We start from the raw sequence: 25901 nt of genomic DNA, 5'->3' as shown, positions 1-25901 counted from the left end.
TTGATGAGTATGAAGTGCCCCTCCCTGTCTTTTTTGATGACTTTGGGTTGGAAGTCAATCTTATCAGATATTAGAATGGCTACTCCAGCTTNTTTCTTCATACCATTTGCTTCTCTGTTGAGGATTGAGAGGCACCCTCATCTATAAGTGTAACCATAAGCCTTTAGGAGTCTGTTTAACATTATGTCCAGTTAGCAGAATAATAGTATTAGGTCCTCCCCTAGGGTCTCTGCCCTGTCCAACCGTAGTTTCTTGGCCCTGACAGTGGTGACATGTATGGGTTTCCTCTTGTGGAACAGGTCTTAAATCCAATCATAAAGTGTTTGGTTGCGTCTGTGACACTGATGCCAGTGTTTCACTAACGGCCTTGCCTCAGTAAGGCCCACCGTTGCTGTAGCTTAAAAGGTTCATAGCTGCGTCAGATTGGTCTCTTTTCTCCTCTGATAATGCGTACAGCATCTTTCATCGTGAAAGCTAGCCAGCAGGGATGAAGCTCTCAGGTCAGCACCAGATAGATTTCTTTGTGTTTTATGACTCAGGTATGTGGTGTCTTCAGGAATAGGGTCTTCTATGATGAAACATTTTATATCACTCGCAATCTACCTTATCGTTCCAATTTGAAACTAGAAATATTTTTTTCTTTCCTAAAATAAACCCAAGTGATAATCATGTGACTGTTTTTACTTGGATCCCAGGTTCTTTCTGAAGCACAGCCCTTGTGTGTCTCTCCCTTTCAAAGGAAATATTGGCTGTGGCTAAGAATACAATCCTTGGCCAGGTATGGTGGTGCTCGTCTTTAATCCCAGCAGTTGGGAGGCAGAGGCAGGTGGATCGCTGTGATTTCTAGGCCAGCTTGGTCTACATAGTGAGTTCCAAGATAGCCAGAGCTATGTGATGAGACCCTGTCTCAAAAAACATCCAAAAAATAAACAACAAACAAGGATGCCCACCCCTAAGCCCACAATTCCCTGTTCTGCCCATTACACTTAGCCCTTTAAGCTGTTGAATCGGCTGTTCTTCTCCTAGACTCAGCTCTGCTGGCTGTCTTCTCTACCTCTTCTGCTCAGTCACTTCACTTTGGGGTTTCAGCCCAATCAGCACTCCTCCGAAAACCTTCCCAATACTGGGGGGTTAGGTCTTCCCCTGTTGTCTGAGAGTACATACTATTGGCTGACTCTTTGTTTCCACCTGGGCCATGAGTATCTCAAAACCCGTGTAGAGACCCACAGCCAAACAGTGGATAGAGCTGGGGCACTCTTATGGAAGAGTTAGAATGGTTGAGGTCCCCAAGGGAGATAGGAACTCCACAGGATGACCAAAAGAGTCAACTAATCTGGACCCTTGGTGCTCTCAGAGACCAAACCACCAACCAAACAGCATAGATGGGCTGGACTTAGGTTCTCCACAGAGGTAACATCTGTGCTACTTGGTTTTCATGTAGGTCCTGAACAGCTGGAGCGGGGACTATCCCAAAAGCTATCACCTGTCTGTGGGATACGTTCTTCTAGTTGTGCTGCCTTGTCTGGCCTCAGTGGGAGAGGATTTGCCTTGTCCCACAGAGACTTGATGTGCTAGGGAGGTGGGGGGGGCATATCCTGGGAGGGGGCCTCCACCCCCTCAGAGGAGAAGGGGAGAGAGTTGGGGAGAGATTGTGGTAGGGAGTGACTGGAAGTAGGGGCAGTGGTCAGGATGTAAAGTGAATAATAAATAACACCTCCCCCCCAACCACTCTAAAACCCAAAAACCCCAAAACCAACCAACCAACCAAAAACCGAAAGACAAAACTAACCTATCATCCAAATAAAAGAGTAAAAACAAACAAACAAAAGTCAGCAACTAGGTTTTAAATTATTTTATTTTATTTTTTTTATTTTTGAGGGATTGGATATTGCATGCATATCTGTGTACCATGTGTATGCCTGGTGCCCATGGCGTTCAGAAGGGGGTTGTAGGTCTTCCCCTATTGTCTGGAATTGGGATTATGGACTGTTGTGAGTGTGTGTGTGGGTGCTGGAAACTGAACCCAGATGCTCTGCAAGAGCAGCCGGTGCTCCTGACTGCTGCACCACCTCTCCAACACTCGACTTTTAATTTCCAAAGTCAGAATAAAGTGAGTTTCGCTTCAGAATTCCATAGACATGTGGATGCTTTTCAAGGCCCTAGTCTCAGCTCTGCTGGCCTTGTTCCTTATCACAAGGGAGGAAGACGTGTAGACGTGTAGTGCCGGGCATCCTGTAACCATTTCCGAAGCAAAGCAGTTACAACTGAAAGATTAAAGTCATCATTCATTTTTTAATTACTGTCCCATGCAGCGGTACATTTACATGTAGAATTAAATTAATGAAAACAGGCCATCTGCTTTCAAAATATACAGAGGGAACAGTCCCTGCGGCCTGTGTTCTGCAGCGTGTGTGTGGGGGTGGGGGGAGCTTTCAGCACCAACAGATGACCTGCCTGACGTGAGGAGATGAGGAACTGGCTGTAGCCTGGAGCTAGGAGTTGGTTGAGCGGTGCTGGGGGCTGAGACTCAGCCGTGCCTAATAAGAAGCCTCTGTTCCTGCAGGCGTGCTGCCTTTATTGGAAGTCTGCTTCTTTAATGTCCAAGTGATCTTTCGCCTTCTCTGGGTTCCCATGCTACTTTCCCTGCTCTGAGGTAGCTTTATTCTCTTCCTTAAGAGTAGCAAAGCCATTCCTGTCCCCCTTATCCCAGGAGCAGATAAGTGGCTTGTCATGTTCAGGGCCACCACAGAGATCTTCAGGTCAGGGTAAGGATTGGGGCTTTCACTGCTGTGGCCTCAGTACACAAGAGCTGGTATACAGTGACAGTAAGTGTGAGAAAGTAGGGGTGGGCTATCCTGGGGACTATGAGCATGTAGGTGGGCTATCCTGGGGACCATGAGTCCTGCTGGCAAGCCTTCAGGAGGCAGGCCAGAGGGAACATACACAGCACTCGCACTCCTGTTTGCCTTAATTCCTTTTCATACCCTTTGTCTTTGAAGGCCCACACTTGCCTACCTGGAGCTAGCTAGCACTTGGAGGAGCCTGCCTGCAGGCCTTTGGTCTGCTTTTGTTTGTCTCTGATGTGGGAAGGTAACAGGGAGCCCATTCACACCACGGCCTCCAGTCATTAGCCTTGTGTGCTGTCTTTCTGTTCTTGGCTCTCCTGTCCTGAGATGTGCATCACAAGCCCCATGAAAAAGGCCTTTTGGTTCTCGGGTGTGTGGTAACAGTCAGTGATATAAGGGCTGGGTAACCTTATTTGGACCTAGTCTGTCTTTTGGGCTTTAACCGGTCTAGGGTCCTTGTTCACAGGTTCCTACCATACAGATGTAGCATAGCCACCCTGTTTGAAGACAAGAGTTATCTTGCTTCTGGGTACACCCTTCTGATCCCAACTCACTTGTCACAGAATCTTTCTAGGTTGTCAAAGGTGTAAACTACTGCCTTTGCTTAAACCACAGCGTTCATTGTGATGCAGACAAAATCAGGAAAATGTACTTATTTTCCCACAGGTGGTGTAAGAATGCTCATAATACACACATATACAAGGTTGATGTAGATCACGGTTGTGGCTCCATGCGTTTGATTCCCAGCACCACAAACTGTAGAACAAAACAAAACAAAAAAGAGGTGTGAACATAGCACACGAGTACACATCCTAGCCAGCTTTTCTTTTTTTGCATTAAAATTCATTTGTGTGTGTGTGTGTGTGTGTGTGTGTGTGTGTGTGTATGGATGTGTAGTGTGTTGGTACCTATGGAGGCCAGAAGGGAGGCAGGTTCCCTGGAGCTGGAGTCATAGGCAGTTGTAAGCAACCTGGTACTGGTGCTGGTACTCAAACCCTCATCCTCTGCAAAACAACAAGTGCTCTTGACCACTGAGCCTATCTACAGGGCCCAGGTTTTCAATTAAAATAAATCTTATTTTTGTGTACATATAATGTGTATATGTATGTATTTATGGCTTATGTGTGTATGGGTGTGTGTTCATGTGGACACAGATGTGGAAGTCAGAGGACAACCCCAAGTGTTGGTTCTAACCTTCCTTCCACTCTTACACTGTCTGCTGTTGTAAGTACACTGTACCAGCTGGCCTGTGAACTTCTAAGGATTCTCCAGTGCCTGTGTCTCCTCTCTGTGCCTGCCTCCTACCTCTGTGCCTGCCTCCTACCTCTGTGCCTGCCTCCTACCTCTGTGCCTGCCTCCTACCTCTGCCTGCCTCCCACCTCTATGCCTGCCTCCTACCTCTGTGCCTGCCTCCTACCTCCATGCCTGACTCCCACCATTTTGCAGGAGCACCGGGGGTTATATACACACATGCCACAATGCCTGGCTTTCCATGGGTTCTGCAGATTTGGATGGAGGTCCACATGCTTTGCAGCATGTGTTTCACTCATAGAGTCATCTCCCCGGCACAGTTTCCTCACTCTTTGAATTGATTTATTATTTTAAACATCACCAAACGATTTATTTTCATTGCCAAGTTTCATAACAAATTATTTAAAAGTAGAGGCCAGTTTCTAGTTCCCATGTAGGTGCTTGAGCACCCAAGTCAGATATGTGAAAATACCTGCTAATGTTCAACATTATTTTAATATATTTGCTCTGTTAAGCAAAGAGTAAATAGTATATCAAACTGTGTCAAGCAACATATGTTTGTAATTCAGAAGTAGTTACTAAGACAGTCAAAAGGCAGAATTTAGTTTAAATTCAGGGATGATCCATGCTTATCACTTAGACTCATGGACAAAACAGAAAACCCGGACGCCAGGTTCTGCAGATACTTACTTTTAACAGTAAGGAAACGTAGTGTATGAATTTTGAGAAATATCTTGTCAGAGACACCTCCACTGGCCTCGTGCCATCTCCTGACATCACATCTGATGCTTTTAATCATAAATATGAAGATGCCTTAGTTTCCTGTAACATTTTAAACAGTCAAAAGTTAATAAACGTATCAGTTCACTTATACTGAACCCAAATGTGCTTATACCTAATGTCACCCTTCCCAAGCTTTGAAGCTCTGCTGTGTTGATTTGTGTTAATTAATCATCCGTGTATAATTCCTGTGACACTCACTAAACACCACAGGTACAAACTGATGGCACTCCCGGGCAAAGCAGAACTGGACGGTCTCTTCTACTTTCTTATGACTGCTTGGCCATGCCATCCAGGTGACCATTAACATTCTTTAGTTTACGAGTATAAGGACACCTGCTTATGGGAGTTTAAAAATTGACCTTCACAGAAGAAATTTAAAAGACTACATCTGCTGGGCGGTGGTGGCACACACCTTTAATCCCAGCACTTGGGAGGCAGAGGCAGGCAGATTTCTGAGTTCAAGGCCAGCCTGATCTACAGAGTGAGTTCCAGGACAGCCAGGGCTACACAGAGAAACCCTGTCTTGAAAAAAACCAACCCAACCCAACCCCCCCCCAAGAAAACAACAACACCCCCTCCCAAAAAAACCCTACAAAACTACAACAACAACAACAAAAAACTATATCCAACAGATTGCTTTTTAAAAATCATATCCATCACTTCTGTCATGCCGACGGCTGCAGTTTACATGCTTGCTGAGAGGTGAGTGTTTTATCAGAAAGTGACGTCTCTGCTGGGCTTTGGTGGGTGAGATGCTGTGTGTCCCTTGCTTTTCTTACATGCACAGTGCAATGTTCCTGCAATGAGAACCTTCTCAGATGGTGTAGGTTTAAAGCAGCGTCCATTCCGTTCTCAGTGTGAAATCTCCGGCTTCACTGATGACACTAAGTGTCATCAGACTTGACATGGTTACCACCATCCCAGACACTGCTGCGGGGAGCGGCAAGGGGCACAGACTATGTTACTGATTCTCATCGGTGGTGTTCCTAGAATGCAGACCACCCTGTTGGATTTTGAAAAACCCCTGTGGTCATTGCATTCTGCAGCCAGCAATGCAGGGAAGAGATGAGAACAGAGAGGCAGACTTGTAGAGCGTGAAATCCGCGCCAGCTCCGATGCCTGGGCCGTTCAGCTTCTGTGTTGCTGCGGCCACAGAGCCTTCTTTTCACTTCGAATTACACCTGAGCTCTGTCTTAGAAATACTTTCATCACTTGGCACTGGCAGGAAGTCAGCTGTTCCCTTCCCATGGGTTTGCTCGTTACTTGAATGTGTCATTCCTTAATCTCCAGAACCTAATACAGAAGTCAGTACTGCAGTAAGACATCTCTCAGATAAGCCACGTGCTTGGTAAGGAAGGGCTGGGCTGCACGCAGGGCTTCTCATGGAACTTGGTTATTGGCCTTAAGTTGTGCGGGGCATGAGCGGTTGGTGACACTCTGCTCTCCCTGTACTATCCCCTGTTGGAGCGTGTGGGTGACAGTCCAGCCTGTGCACTCTCCCACTGTTGTCGCTGCTACTCACTTTCCTCTGCTTGACCTGTCCTGTGTTCAGCAAGGCGGCATAGTGATCTCCTCTGGGTGCTCTCTCTTCTCAAACTTCCAGAGCAGATGCCCACATCTCAGGAGTAGCTGGAGCCTTGCCTGGTACCTCTCAGGCAAGCAGTGACCACTGCTTTGCTGGCTTAGAATGCATAAAGTCAGCCAGCCCCATGGTCTACCAGGTCTAGTAACTCACACAAGGGTTTGTCAAGCTGACTTCAAAAAAACCATTGTGTGTGCCACACTTGAAGAAGGCAGGTATTTGTATAGGCTTTCTGGCTCCAGCTCTTCTTCCTAAGATGGTGGGCCTTCCTCCTTGTCCTTAGAAAGTACATTTGTAGCATAGTGAAGTTGAATGCTTCTGGGTATGTAAGACCACGTGGGTGGTGGAGCCTTGAAACAGTAGCAGTGGGACGTAGAGAAGAACAGCTCCTCTGCTAGGGAGTGGAGCGGGCAGCCCTCCCCGACCCCTGTTCCTGTCCACATGGAACCTGGGGCCAGAGCAGTCACAGGACCCAGGAGTCCAGTAATGAGCTGGCAATGCACCATACAGACGTCAGTCACCCCACTGATTTCCTGTCTTTTGGGCCCAGCCTGCTTCTGAGTCGTTATGCTATTTTTATATAATTACTGTTTTTAACATTATGGCCTTGCAGGGTGAGAGTTTAAAAAAAAAAAATCAATATTGTAGACTGGTTTCTGCTTTGTGTCGTCAGAGAGCCCAGAGTCACGGGAAGTGAGGAGGGCCCTGCGTGTTTGCTTCTTATGGGTAGATGTGTTGCTGAGAGCAGGCTCCCATGGCACAGTGTGAACAAGTGGGAAGGCTCCAAGGTCAGACTAGCCTTAGTGGACATTACAGCCTACATAGGCTCATCTACTTGGGTTTCAAGCGGCCTTGCTGTTTAGGGGCTGGCTCACCGCACCGCGTTTCTTGCTTTGATGGCAGCCTTTGCTCACATTTGAGATGGTTCTGTGCCACTCTTCTGCTTGTGGTGACACACAGGAGGCAGCAGGCACATCTGTGCACAGCCCCGACACTTGTCAAGTGCTCGGGAAACAGCAGCGCTTCCTGCAGGCTGCTGCCGCTGCTGCTGCCACTGCTATCTTATGAAACACTTGGTTTGCTGCCTTCCTGAGCATCTCTTAGCCCAGCACTCAGTTGTCATTTTATGGTGTTAAGGATCAAACTTAGACCCTTGACCATGCTAAGCGTGCATGCTATCACTGAGCTACACACATTTCTGTTCATTCTGCTTCCTATTCATTCTCTCTCTCTCTCTCTCTCTCTCTCTCTCTCTCTCTCTCTCTCTCTCTCTNTNTGTGTGTGTGTGTGTGTGTGTGTGTGTGTGTGTGTCTGTTGCTAGGTGTTGGACCCAGGACCTTGTGTCTGTCAGGAAAGTGCTCTAACCCTAGGCTACACTCCAACACCTTCTTTCTTTCTTATTATTTTTGAGACATGCTCTTTTTCTGTTATCCAGGCTAGCCTAGAACTCATGATGTAGTCCAGGCTAGCCTCATTTGGCAATCCTCCTGCTGCTCTCAGCCTCCTATGCCCAGGGTGGGGTGGAGTGGGATGGGGTGTCTTAGTGTGAACCATTATACCTTGCTTTTGCTTTTTTTTAACCCAGGGACTTTTTTTTTAAATTTTTAAAATTTTTTTATTTACCTGTTACTTGCTGCAGACCTGTTTTTGTTTTTCTGGTTTACATATATATCTTTACCTGGTGCCGTGTTTTAGACAGTGCTTTAAGGAGCAGGGTGGCAGCAAGTAGGGGTCCCCAGGGAGCTTGGAGCGTGGCAGCACACTGGACTGTGTGCAGCACAGCCTATCCACAAAAGCAGAGGCCAGGAACAGAGGCCATAGGGAATTCTCACTCTTGCCTTTTCTGTCGTCTCTGCTGGGTACCTGTCTGTTCTCTGTTCACCATTTCCTCTTCTTACCCAGCTCCTCCACAAACCTGTGTCAAGCAGTGTCTCCCCACCTTGGCTCATGCTGGTCACGGGGGCCCCATGTGAGTCTGACCCAGGCCTCCACCTGTCTGTCTGTGAACATATCCACGTGCTTAGAATCTGGCTGACTGACCCCTGATGCCTTTTTTGATCTCCAGCTCTGGCCTTCATTCCTGGGTACAGTGCATATTACTTTTGGGTGAGGACTTTTCCAGTTCCTAGCCATGTCGCTCCCACCATACCTGGCAGCCTACACTTTCCTTGCTTGATTATGTGTTCTTCAACAGCCTGGCATTTATTTACATTCTATGAGGTTGCTGTGCCAGCACACGAATAACGCATGGCGCCTGTCTCTAGGAGCTCACAGTTAAGCGTGGGAGTCAGGCAGATGCTCACGGAGCTCTGGCTGACTGAATACCTTGTGTTGTTTTAGCTCCGTGTGACTGACCACAGAGAATGGACCTGCAGCTGTGCTTGCTCAGAAGATGTCAAAACTCACAAATGACATCCAGCCTAGTGCCTACTTGCACACGGACAGGATGGCGGTGTTGTTTGTCTAGTTTGGCATTTTAATAGCAAATTCTGGGGTCCTGCTGGAGCAGTCAGCAATACAAGCTGATCTCTAGACAGGGTGACATGCCTCACAAACAGTGTGTGCCTGGCTCCCTGGGGGTGCAGATCGGAAGGAAATGAGATGGGGGGTGGGGATGCAGGGGTTAGGCTTGGAGAGAGTTTTTATGTTATTTTCCAGAAGGTCATTTGCTTGCTTGGTGGGTTGTGTCTCTGCCAGGAAACTGAAATGAGGAAAGAAGACCACCACTTAAGGCCGAAGTAGGCACCATTTCACAGGCCTTGTGTAGGGTTCAACAAGTAGACATAGGGAGGAGCCTATTGTGCAGCTGCTTGACTATCCCCATTTCTATTGCCTGAAGTATGAAAGTTAGCAGGGACAGGAACCACGTGGACTTGGTCACATGATTCTATGGTCTCCTCTTCATGGATGCACCTGCCCAGCTTGTACAAGCTGTGTCCCCAGACAGTGCTGAGGCATGGTGTGGAAGCCCTGGGACCTTCATAGTTCATTTAAACACAACTTTGGTCTCAGAGGAAACCCTTTTAAGAAACAAAAAGCCACCCAAGTAGACAAGAAGAGTACCATGTTTATAGTTTTCTGAGGTATTCCCTCTGCCCTGTTAGTTATTCATCTTGATTGATGAGAGGACAGGTGGTTGAGAGAACTGTTTTGTATTTTGTTTTTTTGTTTGTTTGTTTTTGCAAATCTGGGACTCTAAAGAGGATAGTGCGTTTTATTTTAGCTCTAGGTAGCTGATTAATTCAGCAGTCAGTTATCAAACCTGCTTGGTGTTCAACAGGAGCAGCAGTTCTTCAGGAATCTTCGTATTGAGTGGAAGCTGGCTTCTCCTCCGGAACAGTCTTAGAAACCCTTCTGGTTCTGTCCAACTCTGCCCCACTCCTCAATCAGGCCTTTATCCTTTCCAGAGCAGAGGCCACATCTTCCTTATCTCTTCCATTTCTGTGTGCTGGCAGTTCGCTGTCAGCTGAGTGGGTCGGGTGTAGTGACTTGGAGCCACCTTTGTGTCCCACACCGAAGCCCTTCCCTGGTCCTAGGCTGCTGTACTGAGATGTTACATAGCTCCATTTTACCTCACAAAATTGAACCCTGGCCCCATCTTGGGAGTGACAGAGGAAGTGTGACTGTGCTCATACAAAGAGCCGAGGGGACCAGTGTTGGGGTTCATTTCAGGGATGTGAGCCCAGGGCTCACATGCTTGATTGAGTATTGATTTGTGTTCCACTTTCTTGCCTCAAGTTACACACACACACACACACACACACACACACACACTTTCTTTGAGGTTCTCCTAGGGGATTCTTTGAGCTTCAGTTTTAATGCTGGTGAGGTTCGAGTATCAGGTAAGTGGAGAGGCTGTAATACAGTAGAAAGGGTATTGTCCTCCTGGTATTGCTCTGAGCTTTCTAATCTACCTTCTTCCTCCCTCCCTCTGTCCATTCGTCCCTTCTTCCCCTTCCTCCTGCCTTTCTTTCTGATTGAGACAGGATATCACGTAGCTTTGCAGCCCCTCATGGTCTCCTGATTCTGGAAGGCCTTGGCCCTTTGATCACCCACCATGCAATGCTGGCTTTTCCTTTGCCTTTGTGTCTCCTGGGGGACAGGTAAGCCTCAGGCCGCCTGGAGCATATCCTCCTCCTCAATTCTGTGTTCTCATTGCAGAAAAGTTGTACGGCGACTTCTTGAGCTGGAAACTGGAAGAGACGCTGGCCCAGTTCCCCCTGCAGCCCGGGAAGGTGGCTACTTTCACCATCAACATCAAGGCAAAGCTGGACTTCTCTTGCCAGGAGAATCTCCTCCAGGACCTGAGTGATGGTGAGCCTGCCCTCACGTCAGTCATTTGCTTGCCAGTCATTAGCTCCAGCTGCCTGGATCCCCCCCCCCCCACTGCTGTTAGTAGTGAGTTACTGTGTGTATCTGAAGTAACGAGGGTGTATTTCAGCTAAATGGTTTCTTAATGCGCCCCATTGACTGTTTTGTTGTCATTTGCAGGGAGGTCACCTGAAATGTGTGGAATGTAAGAATTGCAGTTTTCAGTGTAACTGTAGCTGTGATAAAGTGTTCCCTCAGAGCCTGTGCTTGTCTAGCAGTCTGGGACAGTGGGAATCACTCACAGCATGAGCTCAGAGCGGCTAGGCATGCTAGTTCAGATTCCTTAAACCGAGTTACAAAGCCTGGATCCAGACACTGGGGGCCTGGTTGAGTGTATGAGTCAGCCTGGGCTACTGTTGCAGCAGTCCTAGGTGAAGTGGCTTACACCAGCTCCTTAGTCCTTATGGACCTGGGGCCTGAGGTCAGGGTTTCAGGCTCTTTTCCTGGTCCACAGATGGCCATCTTCTGCCTGTGACCACACGTAGTAGAGAGAGTATCTCTCTCATGCTCCTTTCCTCTTTGTAAAAAGGCTGCTCCCCTGGGTGAAGGTCCTGGCCTTACTGCCTGCTTATAGCATGTCTTTAGTACAGTTGCTTTAGGTAGTAGGGCTTCAGCATGGGAATTTTAGATGAAGGCATAGATATTCAGTCCACAACATGGCTGTTACTAGAGATGGTGGACTCTGTCCCCAGAACTTGGATGGCTGCCTGAAGTCTGTGTCCACAGCTCCTAACTCATGAATGACCACAACCCTATTTCTAGGACTGCGAGGAATTGGAACTGTAAGAGTTCTCAGTGTCTCTTACTGGAATGAGTGGTTGGGACCCTGCAGATGTGGGCTGTAACTCAGATACAGGTTGCTTTAGTTGGAAGGGCCCTGTAGGTGAAATCAAAGGCGTGAGCCCCAAAGCCCCAAGGGTGCTAGCAGGTACAATCGCCCAGAGCCTAAGTGTCTTTTGTCTCTGTCTCTCTGGAAATGAACTCTTCACCCCTCTGTGAATGTTGTATGTGTGCTTGTATATGCACATGTGTATATCTTCACACACACATGCACATACAAGCACAGACATATGCACGTACAAGACCAGAGCAGGACTTCAGGTGACCTCTTTTCTTTCCTCTCTGCCTTAGTCTCCTAGGAAAGAGTCTCTCATTGGAACTGAAGCTTGTCATATTAGCTAACCTAGCTAGCCAGTGAGCCTCTGGAATCCCCCTGCCTCTGTCTTCACTGCTAGAACTAAAGTTCTGTTGTGGATGCTGGGGTTGGGACTCAGGCTGTCATGCTTACACTGCAAGACTCTCACCCACTGAGCCACTGCCTCAGCCCTGGGACTCTGTTTTGAGGTCAGTCTCTTCCAGCATCAATGCATATTAATGCCCTAGTGTTAGATGAGAGCAAGCAGAAGATGAGTTAAGGGTTTTATTCTTCTGTCATGGGAAATTACCTTCATAGCTTGCCCTCCGTGAGTAGTCTCCAGCTTCCTGACCTAGGCCCATAACTACCTATTCAGCCTGCTTCTGCAGGGCCTCTGCAGTTATACCGGCTTACCCAGTGGCCCTGCTCCCTGCTTTGCATGACCTGCATTGTATTCTCCTTGCAGGCTGAGTAGTATCTCCTTGCAGCCAGGCCTACCTTGCTGCATCTCTGCAGGCAGAGACAGTCCCCACTCTTCTGCTCTCAGTCTTTACCCTGTCTGTCACTCAGTCATCTTCTGTCTCTTTGCTTTGGGATAGGAACAAAGGCCTTGACTTTTTCAGCCCTGCATCTTGGCTATGAGGGGTCAAGGGTGTATGTATGGATGACATATCTTTTTCCCCACCCCTCCTCTCATTGTGGGGTTCCAGATTGTAATTTTCATGTTCATTCTTGTGAAGACTGTCCCCCAGAAGACATCTTTAAGGAATTGTTGGGGATCTCAAGTCCATGTGTGAGGGATATAGAGATTAGCTGCCTTGTGGTTTTGTTGAAACAGTTGTTATATAAAAGTTCACCTTGTTACCCTGTCTTGGCTCAGGTCACTTTAACAGAATACCATAGACAGCATTCATCATAGACATTTCTTATAGTTGGGGAGCCAGAAGTTCATGTCAAAGTTCCAGAAGATTTGGTCCCTGGTGAGTGAGGGTTTTCTTCCTGGACTGCAGACATTTATCTTCTTGATGTGTCCTCTCACACTGGAGAGGAGAACCATGCCGTGTACCTCATGTTGTGAGGCCACTGCTTCCACCAGGACCCTGTGACCCATAGCCTCACAGGAAGCAGTAAGGACTTTGGCTGGGAGTTGAGTCTATTGTTCCTTCCTGAAGTTTGCCCTGCCAGGGTTGAACTGCCTTCTCTGAAGCTCTGTAATAGTCTTTTTACATTATTAGCAAGGACAGGAAAATAAATATCAGATATGCTAGAAATGGAAAAAGCCCAGTGGATTTAACATATCAGGACATGTGAACATCAGATATCATGTAGGGGATCAGGAGAACCTGCTTTGGGCTGGGCAGTGTAGCTCAAGGCAGAATACTTGTCCAGAGGGCACAGAGCCATGGGCTTGATTCCTAGAACCACCACCTAGGCCAAATCTGACAGACAGGCTTTTTCTTTCTTTTTGTCTGTTTATAAGACATAAGGTTATTTATAGTCAACTTTTTCTCTCCAAGGGGAGGCATTCGGCAGAGTGAATGTTACTTAGTCCCAAAACTCCATTCAGTTCCCTGTCGCTGGTATGTTTTCTCAGATGTCTCTGGAATGTATCCAGGAAATGTCTTCTACCTGAGGTTTGCATGGGAGATTCACAGTAAGGCACTGGAGTGGCCCTCTGCCACTGTCCACTGGTGTCAGGTCGCCACTTAGGAGAGAGGCCTCTTGGAGGAAACTTTGGCTCCTTGTGCTTTGCTGGTTTCCTGAATTTACTTGGTTCACAGACCATTCCTGTTTACCATAGGCTAAGGTAGGTTGGGATTTATCATCTGGGAAAACTGCTTTGATCTCATAAAATAGAATTAAATACACACTAGAATTATGGTTTCCTAGGGGTTTATAAATGCGGGCTGACTTAGTGCCTGGTCAGTTAGATATAGGAACGTGGTTATTAACGAGGGCACATCTTTTGCTGATACTCATCAGCGGCTGCTCAGGCTGTTTACACAGCAGTCATAGAACAAGCAGAGACCCTTACCCAGCAAGTGGGACACGTAGCTCTCTGTGATTTCTGAGAAGCTACCTGGGTATCATTCAGCCTCTGTTTGGAGACAGCCGTGAGCTTGTGGCAGTGACTTCTTTGTTGCCCATTGGAGCTGGGCGAGGAGTCCCTGTGGCTCCTAACTGGACTGTCTCAGAAACTTGGAACTGGGCTCAGCACATTAGTTAGCTATGGCTACTGAAATTAGATGCAGCTTTGTGAGCTTACAGCAGTCTAGATGTTGTACAGTTTGGTGCAGGCTACAGAGAGATGGGAAGAGGCATAATAGCTAGTAAACATGATCAGATCTATGAGTGAAAGCTGGGATTCCCACTTTGTGATTGTTGTTGTTATTCATATTTTTTGGGGGAGGGAGGGATGGGGCAGGTCTACTGGGGATTGAATGTAGTAGGGCCTTGTGTGTGTTAGGTAAGAGTTGCCTCATCGAGGAATATATCTCTAGTCAGTGATAAAAGTTCTCTTTAAAAATGTTGAGGCAGGTTCTTACTAAGTTGTCTAGGCAGGCCTGCTTGACTTTGTGATTCCCCTGCCTCAGCTACCCAAGTTACTGTGGTTATAGCCCTGTGCGTCATATCTGTTCCTGTTTAAAAATTCCAACAATTCTATAAGTTTTACTACAGTTCCTGATTTTTGTAAAAGGAAACAGGAAAACTGTTCCTTGTCAGTGGACGTTGAAGAAACACAATAGTCAAAGGCTTTGTGTAATTCTTCATTGCATCCAAGTTCCGAGACAGCAGGGAAATTGGATGTACACACATATTAGGCAATGCTGTCATGCCAGTGACAGGGGCATTGAAAGCCATAGTGAAGCATCAGTAGAGTGAACCGCATCCTGAGGAGCACATTCAGAATACTACAGGGAGGGGTAGCCGTGCTCACACTGTCTGTGATATGGTTCAGGGCAGAAAAGATGCTGTGAATATGAGTATAGAAAGTAAATGCATCCGAATATTGAACACTAGTGCTTTTGGTGAAGGGTCTTCATTTCTGTCTTGTAGCTTTTTGGTAGGTTTGATATTTAAAACGAACGAACAAACAAACAAACAACAAGACCAAATGCAGGGAGGAAAAGTTGCTGCTGCAGAGTGCTGCTTTGATTGATTATGTTTTGATTTTTAAAGTGCGTTCTCAGAGCCAGTACCTCCTGAGTCTGGATTCCCGGGCAGGATTTCTCTTCCTCCAGGGCAGGAGAAGTCAACCTTTCAACAAGAAAGTGCTTTACAACAACCAGAAGCTTCTGATTCCTGGGAATGTTTTGTTTACAATGGAAGGGGTGGATGGTGCTAAGCTGTCTTAGTTGTTGCTTGTCTTTAAGTTGCCTAATAAAGGAGACTAAACAAATACAGGAGAACCAAGTGCCCATAGGCAAAATGTGCGGTTAAAGCAAACATCAGGGTCCTGTGGAGACTCCAAAGCATGAGCAAGTGCATCAAAACCACTGGCAGCTGAGAGGCCTCAGTGTCACATAAGAGGAAACAGGAACTTGGTAGCTGATGGTGACAGACCAGCCATCCCTGAATAGCCCGAGGCCATTCATTTGGTCAGCTCCAGAATAGCAACTGGGACCGGCTGTGTACAGGGCTCCTGTATATTCCAGGGGCATGTGGGTGCTTAGTTCTTGTAGACTAAGAATGAGGGTCCGGCTGAGTAAATGCTGTAGGGATTGATGTGGAGTAGCATCTGAAGGAACAGGAAGACATTGCTGCATGTGTGTGGCCACCATGCCAACTGTGAACTCTCATGGCCAGAACACCACAGAGCATTGAAAAAAAGTATGTATGGTTTTCAAAGTCAGGGCAGCTTGGAGCCACCTCTCCTAATGGTCACTGTCAGCTAGCTCAGTAAAGATAGCCAACAGTGTGACAGAGGAACCCCAGGGAGCAGAACATGCCAGAACCTCTCACAGGGTGCTGGGGTGCACAGTGAAGAAGATTTATAAAGTCCTTTCAAATTAGTCAAAAGAAACCAAGAAACAATTCAAGTTGTAGAGGAACATTAATTCCAAGTTGGGAAAATCTCAGCATTGGGATGGAAAGAACGTAGGAGGGAACTCAAAACTCAAGCAAAGCTTTTGGTCTTGGGTGAATGACGGGGACTCAGAAGACAAAAGGGAGGAAAACTGAAGAAGTCTGAGAAGGGGAAATGAGAGAAGATGAAGAAGACCCAGTGTGCACGGGCATCACCTGCACACACACACATCCTCGTGGGTCACCATGAGACACAGAGCAGAAGGCCACAGCCTGTTAACTAGATTTCAAGAAAACTTCCTCAAGTGAAAGTAAATCCTTGACATCTCTATTGGACAGTACACTGTATGCATGAGGACACTGACCCAGGGAGCCCGAGACACTCTAACACAATTACTAGACTTCAAGCCAAAATGCTAAGTGATTTATGAAATAATAGAGATCTGATTATCACTGCAGTTTTTGACAGGGGCAGAATCTGCCCAAACCCAATAGAACAACATGTTTTTAGATTCTCATGTAATGAAATGGAAGCCAGGATTTTCAGGTCCACGTCCTCCAGTCTCAACAATCAAGAGTCAAGATCAATTGCCAGGATACAGGAAAGTAAGCATTATGCTACCAATATTTTCTTCTTAAAGCTTCTGAAGATTTGGAGGGCTGGCAAGACAGCTACAGAGACAGTAGAACCCAGACCCAGGAGGTGTATCCAGGAGGTATTAGAAGGTAGAATGTACAGGTCCTGTGTCATGGCCATTGGCTCTAACAGTATGCACACACTATGCTGGTTTAAAAAGCAGTGGGGGAGGATATTTTGTGTTCAAGTACTTTTTAAGATGATGTCAGTAGTTATATCATTAAGGTTAACACTGGGATTAATAATTCCTAAGTGTATATTATTTTGAAGTAAAGTAATGATTAACTTTTTTGGTATGTTCATATGTGTGAGGGTGCATATGTGTATACATGTCTGTACACAAGTAGTTGTGAGTGTGTGTGTATGCTCATATGAAGGCCAGAGGATAATCTTGGGTGTTATTTCTGAGGTGCCATCCACCTTTGCTTTTATTTTTTTGAGACAAGATCTCACCGTGTGCCTTTTGTTGGCCTGAAACTTGAGTAAACCAGGTTGGCCTTGAATTCATAGAGATCCACCTGCCTCTGCCTCCTGAGTGCTGGGATAAAGACGTGCACCACAGTGCATGGATCATCCACCTTTTTTTGAGGTAGGGTCTCTCATTGGCCTGAAATACCAGATAGACTAGGGTGACTGGCCAGCGAGATTACAAATACATCTGTCTTAGCTGGGTTTCTATTCCTGTAATAAAACTCTGATCAAAACTGACTTAGGCTGGAGACATGGCTCAGCAGTTAAGAGCACTAACTGTTCTTATGGACCCCGGCTCAATTCCCAGCACCCATATGGTGGCTCACTTACCATCAGTAAATCCAGGTCTAGGGGATCTGATGCCCTCATCTGGCATCTATAGGCTCTAAGGATGCATGTGTTATACAGACATACAAGCAGGCAAAATAGCCATCTACATTAAAACAACAACCAACCAACCAGCCAACCAACCAACAAACAGACAAACAAAAGCAATCTCCATCAAAAAAAGCCCCAGAAAATCTTGGGGAGGAAAGGGTTTATTCCACTTCACAGAATACAGACCATCAACGGAAGTCAGGGTAGGAACTCAAGACAGGAACCCAGAGGTGGGAGCTGAAGCAGAGACCATGGAGGGTGCTTCTTACTGGCTCCAGCTTGCTTTCTTGTATACCCCAGAACCATTGCCCAAGGACAATACAGCAAGAGTGATCTGAGCCCTTCTCCATTACCCATCAGTCAAGAAAATGCCCCACAAGCTTGTCTAGAGGCCAGTCTGATGGGGGCATGTTTTCAGTTGAGGTGTCATCTTCCCAGATGACTTTAGTTTGTGTCAACATGACCGAAATCTAACTGAGATACTTGATTTGGCTTTTTACATGAATTTTAGGGATTAAAGTCAGATATTATCACAGTAAGCACTCTACTGACAGAGCCCTTTCTCTAGCCCGTGATTCTTTGTGTGTGTGTGTGTGTGTATGTGTGATTGTGTGCGGAGCACATATGTGTATCCATGTAGAAGCCTAAGGTTGATGTGAGGTGCCTTCCTTGATTGCCCTTTATTATATATTAAGATAGTGTTTCTCATTGAGCCTAGATCTTACGGTTTTCACTGTCTGTCTAGCTGGGTCATTCTGGAATTCCCTCTCACCTATGTGCTGGGACTGTCGGCAGACTGCCATGCCCATGGCTGCAGTGGGTTCTGGGGACCCAAACTCTGTTTTTCACACTTGTGCCACAAGCACTTTACCCCCTGAGGCATCTCCCTATCCGCTCATGTCTCTTTATCCCCATCACTGGAATCTGGCCTTGAACTAGGATTCTCCTGTGGAAAATAGAAGGCAATAGGTATAAGGATATGAGCTCAACAGTCTTACCGCCTACAGTTTGAATTAAAAGTATCACTAAGAAATCATGAGCTACTAAAACAAAGCTAATCTTTCATCACTCATCTACCTCCCAGCCCTGTGCTCAGCCAGGGCCTAGCAACTGGCCAGCTCTGCAGCAGTGGATCATGCTTCTGCTAAGGCGTGGTGTTCGGCACCCTTCCTGCTCAGGGCGGTGCTTCTTAGATAAGTGGCTACTTCTGGGTCAGGAACAGGAAGTGGAAACCTAGAGTAAGGAAGTGATGGGGGGGGGGGACCAGCACTGATGTGGGGCCAGAGAGTGTCCTAAGAGGCCTGCTGGCACCCAGAAGTCGGCAGCCTGATCCCTGTGTTTCAGTGGGCAGGTTCTACTAGCGCTCCAGGAGGGAGCTGTTCACCATTGGAGAATGGTATTTTGAAGGTGATGATTAATGAAACGTACTCTCCCTTCCTCTTCTCTCTGACTCTGGAGAACCTGACAGCTGCTGAGGTGGCTTTCTCCTGGTAGAAGTATCCCAGCTACCCATTGAAAATGGGGTAGAGAGTTCATTTTTTGCAGTTCCTAGGACATGACTCGGTGGAGACTGCCCACATGACAGTGTAAGATGTAGCCACACCGTGAGACACCATTGTTCCTAGGTCACACAGCTGAGGCTGCTGCTGCAAGTTCTCCGCCCTTGACTCCTGACAGGAATACCATTAAATACACCACTGGGATGTAGCACACAGTCCAGGATCGTGGACACCCTGCTGTCATGTGAGCAGACTTCCTCATGTGCATTGTCCAGAGGATTGATGAAACTGTGGGCAAGGAAGGCAGTGATGGCAACACCTGTTGTGAACAGTGGACAAGGAAGGTAGTCATGGCAACACCTTGTTCTTGAACAGTGGACAGGGAAGGCAGTCATGGCAACCCCCTGTTGTGAACAGTGGACAGGGAAGGCAGTCATGGCAACACCTGTTGTGAACAGTGGACAGGAAGGCAGTAATGGCAACACCTGTTGTGAACACTTAACCCCACAGAACTGTTCTCTTATGAGCAATTACAACAAAACTGGGCATGGAAGGCAGAGGCATACAGGTCTCTGTAGGTTCCATGCAAGTCCACTCTATGGTGCATTTCAGTCCAGCCTGGGCTGGACAGCGAAACAAACCTGCCTTCAAACAAGCAAATGAGTGATGGGCAGGTCCAAGTCTTGATTAAATATGCTTAGTTATATATCTCCATCATCCTCTGTTTAAATCTAAACTTCATGCAGAAGATGGATTTGTGGGGGGACCCAGGGGCCCTTCTCTCTTTTCCCTGATGTGGCCTTATTGCATAAGTCATCTTTTTCTGAACATTCTCACTAAAACATTTTTAAGAATGTTAGGGATGGTAGTATGTTTTACACACACACACACACACACGCACACACACGCACACACACGCACACACACACTACCCTACAAGGAGACAAGAATGGAAGAGCTTTAAGTGAAAGATAATGAAATGCCAGACAGATCGGAGGATAAATGGCAACTACACTGGAGTGTCTGTGGCTCGTGTTCAGAGAGTGGGGATATGAAGGCAGACAGACAGACAGACAGACAGACAGGGGTCCACTGGCAGGCTTAGGCTGACCTTGCAGAAGGAGGAGGTTATAGTTTACACGGTCATGAGGCAAAACAAGCCTGTTTGCTAGCTAGCTGGCAGGATCTTACATAGTTTTAATCAGGGAAAAGGAGGGGGGGGTGGAGGGAGGGAGGGAGGGAGGGAGGAGAGGATTCTTTTCTTGGTGCTGAGTGTTTGCATCCTCAGAATCTACACATTTATCTCATGGCATTTTCTCCATTAGTGTGACAGTTCACAATAAAATATCTTTAAAAGAAGAAACAAGGTAGACATATCTGTCATAATACTTTCACCCAGCAGGCTTCCATGTCTGGTCTGATTGAAAAGTTATTTCTACACTGGAGTTTTCCATAAGGTATCTTGAAGATCAAGTCAGACTGCTCCATGTCTCTCTCTGTCTCAAGGACACATTAGTGAGCAAGGTGCTCTCAGAGGGATCGATACATTAGTGTTTTGATTTTATTGGGACTGATGCCGTGGGTGGAAACAACTGTTTGCAGTTGCTGGGCCTGACAACACAGTGAACACGTTCTCTGTTTTTGGTTCCTTCCCAATTAATTATTTAATTCTATTTCCCTTTTCTCTGTGCTCTTCGGCTCTTGGTTTTATAAAAGAAATGTCAGCCTTCCCCACCGACGGTGTCTGTTGGACCCGATAATTAAACATGGCATTTCAGATTCAGTATGGGAAGGAGGGACTCTTCAGCCTCACGGACCAGGGAGCGGGCTAGAGATGGCATCTCGTCTAATCAGTTTGTTTTATAGAACAGGAAGCCGAGTCCCAGAAGGGTGGACAATCTGTCCAAGGCATCGCCAGGCAGGGTGGCGGCCCTGCACAGAGATGTTTGGTCTGGCTCTGCCTCTGCCTCCCACCCTCAGAGAGCAAACAAAACTGCTTCTAGCTGGGTACAGAGGTGAACTACTGAAGCATTACTGACTGGGCAGTGAGACCGCTTGCTTTCCCTTTTAAAGGGAGCAATGACCCTGCCTGTGATGAGGCCTGGTGTCAGAGGGTGAACGTTACGCTCAGGCACTGCTGCTGGTGCCTTTTGAGAAGGGCCCAGTAGTGTGACTTCGGCACAGAGCATTCCTGGACTCTGACCTGTGATGTTGTGGTGATTGTGTGTTGGGTTACAACAGGGCACAGGGCTCCCCACTGGTGAACACCAGCTGTGAGCACTAGCCTGGGGCTTCTCACTGTCTTCTCCTATGAGCCCCCTTCCTCTCATCAGATGCCCTCTTTTGAAGGCTAACGGAGGCCATTTGCAGATGTCATCGTCTGTGTTCCACCTGAGGTGCACTTTCATCTCATCCTCTTGGCCCTACAGATGTGTCTGTTGTTTCTCCTCTGTAGCCTTGCCCTTCCCCTCCACCTAGGGTGGCACACTAGGCATCTTACTTAAACTGTTACAGGCTCCCAGCAACTCTTCTACCTGTCTCTAGCCTTCCCTTCTCAAAATCACCTTTTTCTAATCATGTGGATTCTTGTCCCGTGCAAGGTCCCACGCAGTTTGGGCTCACACACTCTCCCTATTCCTACCTGGCTGGGTCCTTCTGTCGCCTATTGCAGCAGTTTGGGCTCACACACTCTCCCTATTCCTACCTGGCTGGGTCCTTCTGTCGCCTAGTGCAGTTTGGGCTCACACACTCTCCCTATTCCTATCTGGCTGGGTCCTTCTGTCGCCTAGTGCAGCAGTTTGGGCTCACACACTCTCCCTATTCCTACCTGGCTGGGTCCTTTGTCGCCTAGTGCAGGGTGTTCTGAGGTGCTTCTGTGCCTCTGATGCTGTCTCCAGCGGTGGATCTGCATTCATGCTCATCCCTCTGCCACTTGAGCCCGGCTTCAGCCACCCTCTGTCACACTCTTGTGGCTTCTGTCCTTATTGAGCTGTGGTGGCAAAGGTGGTTATTTCCCGTGAGTCCCTGTGGCATCCTCGGATGCTGTTTCACTTTGTCAGTGCTGTTTTCCTTTACGGCATCTCTTCTCAGGATTCAGCACAGGGTTGGGCCTGAATGCTCTCAGTCCCTGTTCCTTCTTTGGGGACTTGGGGGAGTGATGTCATGAACCCAGCTAAGGTTCAAGGGCTGCACTGGCTTGGGACAACTGATTTTATTTGTCAGATAAAGGCCCTTGAACAGGGCCTGAGTAGAAATGGGTTTAACGGAGGCCAGTCTGGGCAGCGTGGAGGTGTGGCAGTGTCAGGCAGGCCACAGAAGCCTGCAGCCAAGGGGCTTTCTTGGAAAGTCACTATAGAAGCTGGGCATGCTTCCCAGGGAGCGGAGTGTGCTGGAGACTGCTTAAGCAGGTGGGCCATCTGGACAGGAAGTGTCACCCGAGCTCTGCTTGTGGTGATTTGGGGACAGGAGGGAACAACTGGGCCAATCAGGTTCCCACCTAAGGTGGCTCTCATCTCCTGAGATTTTCAGGAGTTTCAGGTCTCAGCAACACCACCCACTGTATCCATATCACCTCTTGGGATACATGGAGGAATACTGTGCAGGAGAGGGCAGGGCTAAAGGATTGAGAGGCATGGCTGGGTGCAGATCCCAAAGATGTCTGAGCAAATTTTCTAGGAAGAAAACTAGTTAAGACCAGGCTCCCCTGATCACTGCCCTTCTGACACTGGCAAACTGTGTTGCTGCACAGCCACAGCAGTGGTCCTGATGGTGCTAACATGTCCTTTATGTTCCCACATAGATTTCTTATCTTTTGAAAAATAATATGTTTCAGTATTTTGCCTGTAGGTCTGTGCTAGGTGCTTAAGAAATTGAGGTGTCAGATTTCCTGGGCCTGGAGCTACAGATGGTTGTGGGCCACCATGGAGATGCAGGGAATTGAACCTGGGCCCTCTGGAAGAGTAGCCAGTGCTCTTAGTCTTTGAGCCATCTCTCCAGCCCCCCTGATTCTTTTCTCTTTTAAATGTTATTTATATGTGTTTCTCTACTGGAAGAGAAACATAAACAAGCGAATGTTGATTCTCACATGGGGCAGTTGAATTAGCATAGGTTATTTTGAGATTTAAAAATTTGGGAAACCAAACCAGAGAATTGTCATTTTGAGGTTCAAGTGGAAATGCCTTGTTTATAAGAATAGGTGGGCATGTTCCAGCCCCTCCCCCAACACTTGTCCTCTAAAAGGCAGTGACTCAAAGGACAAACTAAAGGCAGTGATACTGTACACAGTGGGCTTGTATCCATGCATCAGAACATATCTGAAAAGCATTGTGCCTTCATTTAAGCAGCCAGCAAGACTCAAGGCTCGAAGCTCCAAGACAGAGCATTGATTTAAACAATTATGAAGAGCAAAAGTTCCCCCCCCCCACCCACTGTCATACGGAATCTTTCCTCCTCACAAATTAGCTTCTACACTGAGAGCCCAGGCCCCTGAAGAACTGACTTCATCTGTTTCCTTCTCCCTTTCTCTTCCCCTCAGTTCCCTTCCCCTCTCCCTGCCCCACGCAGAAGCACACACACTTACATATGCCTGTGTGCACGCATGAGTGCATTTACACACCCCTTTCAGAAAATGTTTACACTCCTGAAATGCGAGCTCTTCTTTGCCCAGAGGTTCTGCATACACTCAGAGAGCCACTTTCCCCATCCTCATTCTCCAGGCTCTGTCCTGCTGACGTCCTCTTCATGCTAAGAACCCTAGCCCAGCATCACGCCTGAAGAAAATCCTTCTAGCGCCCTTTAAATTCGGTCAGCCCTTTCCACATACTCAATACCATACACATTTTATGACTCGTGTTTAGCAAAATGCTACTTTTTAATTTATGTGAAATTGCCTTGTCTTTCCCTCTAGACCTGTGCTGTGTAACATAGTTGCCACTGGAAAAAATTTACTTAAAGTAATTAAAATCCAGTGAAATCAGTAATCCCTTAGATGCTTTGGTGTACCGTATACTATGGAAGGTGCTCATAGCCATGTGTAGCTAGCAGCTGCCTTTCTGCATCACACAGAACAGGCCAGTAGGGCAGAGCTCCACAGCACTGGACACCAGGCTGCCAGGAAGAAAGCACAGCCCTTGGAGAAGATACATAAAGCATACAGTACATATCTGTGAGGGAGTCAGGGAAGAGGTGACTGTAGCTATGTGGGAGAGGGGGAAGAAGGGACTGTAACTATGAGAGAGAGGAAGAGAGGAGCCTGTAGTTATAAGGGAGAGGGGATAAGGGAGGCTAGCTCAAAGGAGCCATAACCCTCAGTGTAAAAAGTAAAGCACCAGTTTCCATGACGTACACGTAGGCAAAGATTCCATAGGCAAAGAGTAGCACTAACCAAACCAAACCAAACTCAACCAAACCAAACCAAACCAAACCAAACAAAACAACCCCTACCCAACCAACCAACCAACCCCTACCCAACCAACCTACCAACCAACCAAATGGAAAACCAATTGATAACAAAATTAAGAAATTCTAGGCTGGGCATAGTGGCACAGACCTTTAGTTCCAGCACTCAGGAGGCAGAGGAAGACAGATCTCTGTGAATTCAAGCCCAGCGTGGTCTACAGAGATATTTCCAGGACAGCCAGGGCTACACAGAGAAACCCTGTCTTTGGGGTTGGGGGAAGACCAGGTCATGAAAAGGCAGCATTAAAAGAGCAGAGAACTTAAGCACACATTGTGAGCAGGTGGCAGGTGACAGTTGACCATGTGTTTAGCATCCCTAAACCCTTGGGTTCAGTTTTCAAAACGAAAAGCATTAAAAGGAAGAGGAGCAGGGAGAAGAGAAGAGAGCTTGGCTCTAAGCCTCCCGACCTTGCCTAAGTGCAAACAGAGCATCTCCAGCAGTTCCACCAAGAACAACCCAAATGTCCACGAGAAGCAGAAAGGCTGAGCTCCTGACCTGACACAGCAGCATACCACACAGCAAGAGAACATGTGAGCGCTGGCATGGGCCTCAAACGTCATGTTGAGATGAAGGAGGGCCATGGACACTGATTTGAGGCTTCTGCTTCCAAAAGTCTAAATGAATATCTTCATGTGATTTTTAAAGCCAAGAGGACTAAAAAGACAGCAGAGAATAGAGATATATTTCATTTCCTGTAACAAGCAAGACTAATGCTTCGTGGTGGCAGCTATAGTTGTGTATCTTGGTAGATAGTTACCAACAGCAACAGGACTGGAAGGAAGCAGAGAATGCTGGGAATTATTATGCTATGATCTTGTAGGGTGCCCTACTATGAACAAAAACCTAGAAGCCCTTTAAGCTGTAACTTAACATGAGTGCTTGTCTTAATGAGGGTTTTCATTGCTGTGAAGAGACACTACAACCGAGGCAACCCTTATAAAGGAAAACATTGAATTGGGGCTGGCTTACAGTTTCAGAGGTTCAGTCCATTATCATCATGGTGGGAAGCATAGCAGCTTGCAGGTAGACATGGTGCTGGAGGAGCTGAGAGTTCTACATCTTGATCCGAAGGCTGCCAGGAAGTGGCTCTGTCTTCCACAGGCAGCCAGGAGGAGGCTTTCCAAGCCAACCCCAACAGTGACATACTTCTTCTAACAAGGCCATACCTATTCCAACAAGGCCCCACCTCCTACTAGTATCACTTTCTATGGTCCAAGGATATTCAAGCCACCACTGTTTTCATTACTGTATGCAATTTAGCAGACTTTAATTTTTTTAGGACTGTACGCACCATTTACCACAAAAATGAGGCTTTCAGGAATGAATCTGTAAAATACCATAAGAGTCTCCCAGAGGTGATTATAATATGTTGCTGGGAAACTATTAAACAAGACAAACTTTTTTATTTTATAGATGTATTTATTATTATACATAAGTACACTGTAGCTGTCTTCAGACACACCA

General features: G+C 47.0%; 1 protein-coding gene across 3 annotated transcripts in view; it reads left to right on the top strand.

Moving 5' to 3' along the window:
* Trappc9 (trafficking protein particle complex 9) overlaps nt 1-25901 on the top strand; it is a 481588-nt gene that overhangs the window by 128100 nt on the left and 327587 nt on the right. For all 3 annotated transcript variants that reach the window (XM_029469729.1, XM_021182812.2, XM_029469728.1), the window contains one exon: nt 10624-10776. In XM_029469729.1, the coding sequence (XP_029325589.1) occupies nt 10624-10776 (153 nt within the window). The remainder of the gene's footprint in view (nt 1-10623; nt 10777-25901) is intronic.

This window comes from Mus caroli, chromosome 15 (assembly GCF_900094665.2).
Source record: "Mus caroli chromosome 15, CAROLI_EIJ_v1.1, whole genome shotgun sequence".
Taxonomy (NCBI): domain Eukaryota; kingdom Metazoa; phylum Chordata; class Mammalia; order Rodentia; family Muridae; genus Mus; species Mus caroli.
This window is presented reverse-complemented; position numbering and strand designations above follow the sequence as displayed.